This window comes from Marmota marmota, unplaced genomic scaffold, assembly GCF_001458135.2.
Source record: "Marmota marmota marmota unplaced genomic scaffold, marMar, whole genome shotgun sequence".
Lineage (NCBI taxonomy): Eukaryota > Metazoa > Chordata > Mammalia > Rodentia > Sciuridae > Marmota > Marmota marmota.
In genome coordinates this window covers 12,255,322-12,265,521 of record NW_026000242.1, presented here as the reverse complement: position 1 = coordinate 12,265,521, position 10,200 = coordinate 12,255,322, and the positions used below count along the sequence as shown (strand labels likewise).

Sequence of the window (10,200 nt, the reverse complement as noted above, 5' to 3'; positions counted from 1 at the left end):
CTCCCTTCACTCTGCTGGAAGTTGGAGGGTGCTAGGCCCCTGTGTAGTAGTGCATAGAATTCTAGCTTTTTTCCTCCTTTCTCTGTATATTGGGCTCAGAGATTACACTGTGTCTCTATGTGAATATGGACAGTTAGCATTTACCAACATGTATCTGTCTACTTTTTCTTGTTTAAAAAAAGAAAAAAAAACTTAAAAAAATGGGGTTATAGAAGGTCAGCAAAGGGTGGGTTTGAGATGTTTGGGTGGGTTAAGTGGGCATTTTGACAACATGGCTTCTCCTTTGGCATGTTTAATTGTGATGTTTAACGGACATCCTTGCAGTTTAAGATGACACTTTTAAAATAAAATTCTCTCCTAATGATGAAAAAAAAAATTATAGGGTCTCTGTTCTAGTGCTTAAGTCTTTGATCCACTTTGAGTTAATTTTTGTGCAGGGTGAGAGATAAAGGTTTAATTTCATTTTGCTACATATGAATTTCTAGTTTTCCCAGCACCATTTGTTGAATAGGCTATCTTTTCTTCAATGTATATTTTTGGCGCCTTTCTCTAGTATGAGATAACCATATTTATGTGGGTTTGCCTCTCTCTTCTATTCTGTACCATTGGTCTTCATGTCTATTTTGGTGCCAATACCATGACATTTTTGTTATTATTGCTCTGTAGTATAGTTTAAGTTCTGGTATTGTGATGTCTCCTGCTTCACTCTTCTTGCTAAGCACTGCTTTGGCTATTCTGGGTCTCTAATTTTTCCAGAAAACTTCATGATTGCTTTTTCTAGTTCTATGAAGAAAGTCATTGGGATTATTATTTCTGCTGGCTCTAATTCATAATGTCTTACTCCTGTCTTTGTGATTGCCCTATTTTGTGATTTACATTTATTATAATTTCTTGTTCACTAGGATCTTATATCTGGTAATTCTTTGACATCTGGGTTAAAGGTCCAGTTATCAACAGAAATTTTTATAAGACGCCTGGGGAAACTACAATTTAAAGCAAATCTTCAACTTTGGGTTTAGGGAACTACTTGGGTAATTTGAACTCATGCCCCAAACCATCTGAAGACCAACTTATGGCTATAGTTCTCAAAATCAGCACTGGCTTTGTTTTTTCCTCTATTCCACTGAAAGTCAAGACAAAAGGGTTTATTTTAAATCTGACATATTTAGCTGTAGGAAGATTTTTAATAATGATCGTTAAGTTCAAATACCTTTTGATACATCAAAGCATTACTAAAATAAGATGTTTGTTATATGCCATGTAAAAAAAAGTGACTGATTATTCTTTTTTTTTTTTTTAAATATTTATTTATTTATTTATTTAAGTTCTCGGCAGACACAACATCTTTGTTTGTATGTGGTGCTGAGGATCGAACCCGGGCCGCACGCATGCCAGGCGAGCGTGCTACCGCTTGAGCCACATCCCCAGCCCTGATTATTCTTGTTTTTATTTATTTATTTAGGTACCAGGGATTGAACTCAGGGGCACTTGACCACTGAGCCACATCCCCAGCCCTATTTTGTATTTTATTTAGGGACAGGGTTTCACTGAGCCTCGCCATTGCTGAGGCTGACTTCGAACCCTCAATCCTCCTGTCTCAGCCTCCTGAGCCACTGGGATTACAGGCATGCACCACCGCACCCGGCATGGGAACTATTCTTGTTATTGGAACATTTAAATGCTTAATAATACCATTAACATTCAATCAACTGATAGTTACTTTATGAAAGTCAATGTATTTTGTGCAAATAAGAGCAAAGAACCCTGCATTGGGAATAGTTTCTATCAGATATGCTCTAGGGGAGAGATAAATCATGATTCTGTAACTTAGAATCAAAAATAAAGTTCTATTAAATCCTACTAATGGATTAACAGAATTAAAATTAATAATATGAGCGCCTGGGGCTGGGATTGTGGCTCAGAGGTAGAGCGCTCACCTAGCACAGGCAGGACCCGGGTTCGTTCCTCAGTACCACATAAAAATAAAGGCATTCTGTGGGGTCCATTTACACCTAAAAAAATAAATATTTTAAAAAATAAATAAATAATGATAATATGAGGGCTGGGAATATGTCTCAGTGGTAAAATACTTGCCTAGCATATGCAAGGGTTTGGATTCAATCCCCAGTACCATAAAAAAAATTAATGATATGATATATGAACTTCTCCAAGATGTATATATATAATGAAATATATATATATGTGTGTGTATACACACACACAGAAAAGAAAATGATAATTAGAAATATTCCTCTTCAACTATTTTTGCAAACAAGAAGTTGCACTTCAGAGCTAGAAGGAAAGTACATTCTATTTCTGATCATTGCCTGGACTATCAGAGAAATGATCTATGCTATAATGAAATTTCTCCTAGAACTTTTTTTAGCAAAGCTTTTATACTCACTTGTAAAAGTAAAGTTCACAAATACAGCTCACAAAAGCCAGAAGACATCGCAAAAAGTAAAAGACAAGAATCTGAAAAAAACCCAGAAAAATAAAACAGAAGTCACAGATAGGAAACAAAACTCATAAAAATGAAATCACTGTCATTTGTCATCATCAACAAACTGTTCTATCAACTGATACAAGTTTTTGAAAAGCCATATGTATAAAGAACCACACAAACTTTCATATCCCTAGACTCATGATACCTATTTCCAGCAGCAAGGGGAGCCATTCATGAAAATGTCAATTGCAATTAATTTAGTAAAAACTGTCTTAAAAACTTAAAAATGTCCAATTACAAGGATATAGTTAAATAAATTATGCTATGTTGATTTCATGAAATATTATATAGATATTAAAATTCATAATTACAATGATAGTAGACAATTTCTCGCAATATAATACTCATTCACTCCACAAGCACTTCAGACAAAATATATTAAGTAATAACTTCTCACAAATGACTAAGTGAAAATGTACAATACAATATTATTATACATTAGAATTACAGCTATGAAAACTATATGTATATGAAAAGACTGTGAAGAACTATAATACATGGTAAGCATAGCTGTGGCAGCCTGATGGAATTTAAGTTAGTATTTTTCCTTCTATCTTCCAAACTTCTGTAATGTGGTTTTACTAATTTGTATTAAGGACATCAATTTTAAAAACAAAAATAACAAAAAAAGTAGTTATACTGAATAGCTTTTTATACTACAGAATACATATGTTGTGAGAGCACTGAATTCCTCAGAACATAAGCACTAAATACAAAGTATGATTAATACAAATACATATAAGTTGGAAATACTTTCCATGTTCGTTATTGTAACAAAATCTCAAAATGAGTCCAATAAAGTGATCCAAGTAATTCCAGGTTCATTAATACAATAAAATATACTATACAATGAATACTACTATAGATGCTATTAAGAACACAGATATGGGGGCTGGGTTTGTAGCTCAGAGGTAGAGTGCTCACCTAGCATGTGTGAGCTACTGGGTTCGATCCTCAGCACCACATAAAAATAAAATGAAGGTAGTGTGCCCATCTACAACTAAAAAATAAATGTTTAAAAAGAAAAATAAAATGAATACAGATGGGGCCAGACACAGTGGCGTCCGTCTGTAATCCCAGCAGCTCAGGAGGCTGAAACAGGAGGATCACGAGTTCAAAGCCAGCCTCAGTGAAAGCGAGGTGCTAAGCAACTCAGTGAGGCCCTGTCTCTAAATAAAATACAAAACAGGGCTGGGGATGTGGCTCAGTGGTTGAGTGCCCCTGAGTTCAATCTCCAGTACACACACACACACACACAAACACACACACACACACAAGAATATAGATAGCCAGATGTGGTTATGCCTGTAATCCTAGTGACTCGGGAGCCTGAGGTAGGAGGATCACAAATTCAAGACCAGCCTCAGCCTGAGTGATTTAGCAAGGCCCAAAGCAAGTTAGGGAGACTCTGCCTCAAAATAGAAAATAAAAAGGGCTGGGATGTAGCACAGTAGTTAAGAACCCCTGGCTTGGGGGGGGGAGGGGGCGGGGCTAGGAATGTGGCTCAAGCGGTAGCGCACTCACTTGGCATGCGCTGGGGCGCTGGGTTCGATCCTCAGCACCACATAAAAATTAAAAAAATAAAGATGTTGTGTCCACTGAAAACTAAAAAAAAATATAAATATTTTTAAAAAAATTCTCTCTCTCTAAAAAAAAAAAGATACTGGGTTCATTCCCTGATACCAAAAAACAAAACAACACCAACAACAAAATTTTAAATATATACATGTGCATACACACACACACACACACACACACACATACATCTATATATACATATATAAAGAGATATACATAGATAATTTTTGGCAATTGTCTGTTTAAGGACTCCTAATGGGAGTGCAAATAAACATTTAGAAAGTTAAAGATTAACATGAACTTATATGAGAATTGTATTAAGAAGCAAGACAACAATGCTCCACCTCTACTAATATTCAACACAGTACCTAGTTGGTACAAACACACACACACACACACACACACACACACTCACACACACACCAAAAATAAATAAATAAATAAATAAGATAAAAGGAGTAGAATGGTGGAAACTAAATATACTCTTATAGTTTGGAAACAGTTTATCCAAACCATGCGGTGCTTCATGTGCTGGAAGCATGGTCACTGTGCAGTGATGTTAAGAGTGAACTTTAAGATTCTGAAAGAAAAAAAAAAGAGCGAACTTTAAGAGGGAACAAAGAAAACCAATTAGGCCATGGGGCTCCACCCTCATGAATGAATTAATGCTATCTCTTGGGAGTGGGTCCAGTCTCAGAGATTTAGTGGATGGTGCTAGAAAATTCACTTTACCACATAGCAAAAAAAAAAAAAAAAAAAAGCTGGATCTTTCCAGCTTAATTTTTTATAAAAATTAAACTTCAAATGATTAGTCTTATAAGTGAAAGGTAAAATTATAAAGAGAACACATATAAATATCTCCCTGACCCACCAACCTTGAGAAAAAAATTGATTGATTTCAAGACTATATCAAAGTTAAGAATTTCTGCTCACTAAGACCATGAAGTTAATGACATATGACCCTCCAAGAGAAAGATGTCCAATATCTAAAACCCAATCAGGGGGGAAAAAAAAAAAGAGCAAAAACCCAATAGAAAAATAAGCAAAGGACATGAACAGGTAATTCATAGGAAAGGAAATAAGAAGACTAACAAATATATGTAGAAACATTCTACCTCATCAGTATCAGAGTAATGGAATCAAAATGAGAAGCATCTCACTTTCACAAGAAAGTAAAAAATATCAAACACTTAAGTGAAGTGACGAAGCTAGAACCTCAATTTTGTGCAGCCATATGGATAGCAATCTGGCAGGACTCAGAGGTAAATAAGCCTAAGGATCTATGTGTGGCATTCCCTCCTGAGCGCATACTTCAGAGAAATTCATACACAGATCCAGAAGGAGATGATACAAAGGTGTTCTCGTTTGGAGTAGCAAGAAGTTAGAAAGGTAGCCATCACTACAGGTGTGAATTATTACCATACTCTCACAGCAACAACCATCTTTCTCTACTCCTCAGCATTACTATATTGGGGCAGGGACTCTCTGAACTACAATTCCCTTTGGCAGATGGTTCTCTTTTGGTTCCATTGACAGAACTAACAGGAAGAAGGAAATTGCTGTTCACATCAATGATATAAGAGGGTAATTGAGGGCTGGAGTTGTAGCTCAGTGGTAGAACACTTGTCTAGCAAGTGTGAGGCATTGATTAGGTTCAATCCTCAGCACCACATAAAAATAAAGGTATTGTGTCCATCTATTAAAAAAAAAGAGGATAATTGATATAAGAGAAAAACTATGTCAAACATGTCAATTTAAAGTGGATATACAAATGGAAATAAAAAATGCCAAACACTGCATATTTTTAGTTCTCTACTAAGTCTTTCATCCTATATTTTCTCTCCTCTGACAAACTGAAAAACAGAAATGAGATACTAGGTAGAGGAGGGAGGGAGGGACAGTGTTCTGTCATTCTGTCACTTTTCACCAGTGCTAACTTTCTGATCATTTTTTTATTTTTCTTTTTTCTTTCTTTCTTTCTTTTTTTTTTTTTGGGTACCAGGTATTGAACCTTTTAATGCTCTATAAATGTGGAGGGAAAAAAAATAGTCAAATCCTTGATAGATCCTTATATAATCTGGCCTGTTCCTACCTCCTCAGTCTCATCTAATCCACTCAACCCCTCTCTATCTCTTCCAAGACTCAAACCTATTTATTCAAGAAGACCATGCTGCTTCTTTCCAGGCTAAAGGTCTTGGTCTACAAGGCTCTTCCCAACTTCTTTAGTCTCATCAAGCCAACTTCTTCAGTTCTCTAATTAGAGACTTCTGCTTTAAGGAAGATGAGCCTTTTCCCTATTCCTCTTGCTAAGTAAATAAAAAAACTCTGGATAAAATATTAAAAATGCACTCAAGAATATTCTAAAGATATAGAAAACACTCCAATCAAGGCTTGTCTCTCTAGCCTCAATACTGGCATAGAAGAGACACAGGAAACAATCAGTGAACTGGAAAACAGAAGAACAGAAATATTCAATGTGGATAACAGAGAAAACAGATTAGGGGAAAAATAAAGATCAGAACTCCAGGGACCTGTAGGACTAATAACAAAAAATTCTTGTCATTGAAATTCCGAAAGGAGAGGAGAAACTGAACAGGACTAAAAAAGTACTCAAGAAGTCCCCAAATTTGGCAAAAGGCATAAACTTAAAGATACAACAATCTGAGCAAACTCAAAAAACTCCACGTCAAGACATCATAATCAAATTCCTGAAAACTAATCAGGTAAGGTCCCAGTTAAATCAATTATTCTTCAGCACTCTGCTTAAATCAGTACTTCCTAATGCTATCCTACTGCACCTTGTATGCACCTTGGATGTACTGTCTTCCCCTGTAAAACCTACTGCCACTTAGAATGACTTGTTCAGTGTTCATCTTTCCCACTGAACTATAAGTTCCATAAAGCAAGAACTTACTTGGTCATTGTTATAGCCATATCACAACGTCTTAGTAAATAAAAGCTATTCCATTAATATTTGTTGAATGAGGTATTATAAATATTTTTTTTCCAAAAGAAGCCTCCTCTTGGCTGGGTGTGGCAGTGCCCACCTGTAGTTCTAGCTACTGCAGAGGCTGAAGTGGGAAAATCATGCAAGCCCAGATGTTTAAGACCAGCCTAGGCAACGTAACAGAATCCTGTCTGGAAAGAAGAAAGGAAAGGAAAAAAGGTCCCCTCTTAACTATCAATCAGCTTTGTCTCTTCTTCAAACTGTTGCAGAGACTTACCTCTTAATCAGCTGTGATTGCTTTCAAGTCGGCCTGTCCTTACCTTATTAGTTTGTAGAATTCTTGCATGAAATGCAGCTGGCCAGGCATGAAGCAACAGGTAAGCATAGGAGCGAATGGCATACACTGGGGAATATTCCCAAGTTTGAAACCCCTTTCCGTAGATGAGGTAGTGTGTCTACAAGTACAAACAGACAGATTCAGGATTATATTGACCAAAAATCTCTCTTAAGAGGATACACATAAAGTTTCTGAGTAAAAAAAGAGACAAAGGTACACCAAAAATGCAAAATTCTCAACATCTGAAACCAGTGGATCAGAATCAAAATGACCCAATATTTAAAATATTAAGAGCCAGGCATGGTGGCGCATGCCCATAATCCCAGCAACTTGGGAGGCTGAGGGAGGAGGATTCCAAGTTCAAAGCCAGCCTTAGCAACTTATCAAGGCCCTGAGCAACTTAGCAAGACCCTATCTCAAAATAAAAATTAAAATTAGAAAAAGGGTTGAGGATGTGGCTCAGTGATAAAGAACCTCTGGGTTCAATCCCTGGTACCAAAAAAAATTTTTTAAATAAAAATAAAATATTATGATATAAATTCTACAAGATTGCTGCTTAGTCAACACTGAAAGTTTAAATTTTACTCCTATTTTTTTTAGTAGTCTTTAGGCAACATAGACAAATTCTAAATCTTTTTTTTTTTTTTGTAGTTGTAGATGGACAGAATGCCTTTTATTTTTATGCAGTGCTAAGGACCGAACCCAGAGCCTCACAAGTGCTAGACAAGTGCTGTGCCACTGAACTTCAGCCCAGCCCAAATTCTAAATCCTACACTTTCCTTACTATCCACACTAACCATCCTTTCTCCATTTTTTGATGCAAAATATGATCAGAAAATTTTACTTGTGAATTTTCTATAAAAAGAAGCCACAGGTAATGTATAAATATATAAATCAAAAAACAGCATTATTCAATGGATCGATGGACAAAGAAAATGTGGTAGCTATAAAAATGGATTTTTATGCAGCCAGAAAAAAATAAAATTCAATCATTTGCAGGAAAATGAATGGAACTGGAGAGCATCGTGTTAGGCAAAATAAGTCAAATCCAGAAGGTCAAGGGTCAATGTATTTTGTCAAGGAAGCTAGAGAGAACAAGGGGATAAAAAGGATCTTGTGAAAATATAAGGGAGACCAACAGAATAGAGGAAGGGGACAGGATGTGAGGAGGGGAGGTAAAGGGGAGGAACTAGGAAGTAAAATTGACCAAATTATGTTAAGTGTAAGTACGGAAATCTCTATTATATATAATTATAATGAACCAATAAAATATTTGTGAAAAAGGGGGAAAAAAGAAACAGCACTGTAAGCATATTATTTAGTAACAGTTTATTTTGGTACATCAGAAGAAATAACTAAAAAGATTGAAAGAAAGTGAATGCCTATAGGAAGTGGAACTTGGACATAAGAAGTAGAATAAGGAGCTGTTTTTCCTCCGAGTTTTGTAGTAATTGTTAACTATAAAAACAATGTCCAAGTATTATTTTAAGAAAACATTTATTTTTTTTAATATTTATTTTATAGTTGTAGTTGGACACAATACCTTTATTTAACTCATTTATTTTTTATGTGGTGCTGATAATCGAACCCAGAGTCCCGAATGAGACAAGGGCTCTACGGCTGAGCCCCAACCCCAGCCCAAGAAAACATTTAAAAGGTAATTACAAATAACACTTCTGAGTAAAACACTGAAATTTCCTCCATCTTCAATAGTAGATAAGTCAAGTTTTTAGGCTACAAGAGTGAAAAGCTATTGTTCTAGTTGTCACACTTGTATCTTGATTGTAATAAGAACCCAGCAGCAAAATCAGGAACAAAACCCAAAAACTAAAGGAATCACCTACTGGTTCCCAGTAGTTGAATGTTTCATCGCAGTCAGAGATGTTGCTCAGGAGAGCAGCACATAACCTTGCTGAGAGCAGACACTTGAAAGCAGTAGATCCTTCAGGTGCCCAGACCTGTCCTGCTTTGTTTCCAGATAACCTGCTCAGAAGCAAAGAACAAAACAAACAATAAAAAGCATGTGTCAGGAAGGACCTACTAACCAAAAGGACTAAAATTAGGACAAGAAAGGCAAGGGAGATCAAAGCACTTAAGTCATTCACCTAAGAAGGTGAACCGTTTGTTGTTCTGAGTAGAATGTGTAAGGAATTAAGGCTTTAATCACTCCTTCAACTTTGTTTTTAAGGCATAAGTTCATTCATACACTTTATTTTGTTGCAACTTCAACACTTCATCTCAAACCAACTACTCACTCACTTTAAGGCCTCAAAGCTGTCATTCTCCTTTTCTTTCTTTCCTTAACAAGGTCATTACTTTCCATGGCTCTATTCATTTTCCCATGTGTTCAAATGAACAGAGGCCTAATATGTGCAAGGTCCATGACCTCTTCGAATTCCACGTGTTGACAGTTCCTAGCCTGCAGTCTCCTGGCTTGGGGAGAGGTGGCTGCGGGTGCTGGAGGCTGGGGGGGCCCACGCAGAAGAGTAAAGGGGGCCTTCGGGGAGAATAAGAGAAGCTGTGAGAAACAGCCTTAAAAAGCATACTCTTTGATCCTGCCAACATCTCCCACAGCTCTGCCAACTCAAGACTAAGAAGCCTGCCCACTCTGGGCCTGGGCCAGAGCGTCACAGACCCGCATTCTCAAGGTTTCTAAACTAGACAAGGATCCCGAGGTGTAGAGACCTAAGGCATAGCAAAAACCGAACTCGGAAGCCGACCCGCCCGAAAGGGTGGAAGCACCAGGCTGGAGGGGCCGGGGCCTCGCCGAGGGAGGCCGCGCGGGTGAAATCCTCCAGAGTAGCCCCGACAGCGCCGGCGGCCGGCCACGCC

General features: G+C 37.1%; 1 protein-coding gene across 7 annotated transcripts in view; it reads right to left on the bottom strand.

Annotated features, from left to right (window-relative positions):
- Alg9 (ALG9 alpha-1,2-mannosyltransferase) overlaps positions 1 to 10,200 on the bottom strand; it is an 86,740-nt gene that overhangs the window by 76,257 nt on the left and 283 nt on the right. For 4 of the 7 annotated variants that reach the window (XR_007344551.1, XR_007344553.1, XR_007344552.1 and 1 more), the window contains exons 2-4: positions 9,213 to 9,354; positions 7,352 to 7,486; positions 2,405 to 2,475 (exon numbers count right to left, since the gene is read on the bottom strand). Coding sequence is in view for 2 of the 7 variants with exons in the window: in XM_015489899.2 (XP_015345385.1) it covers positions 2,405 to 2,475; positions 7,352 to 7,486; positions 9,213 to 9,354 (348 nt within the window). In the remaining 5 variants the exon portion in view is untranslated. Of the gene's footprint in view, positions 1 to 2,404; positions 2,476 to 7,351; positions 7,487 to 9,212; positions 9,355 to 9,473; positions 9,493 to 10,053; positions 10,183 to 10,200 lie in introns of those variants that run through there. The other 3 variants (XM_048795834.1, XM_048795833.1, XM_015489901.2) reach the window with 3 other exon arrangements.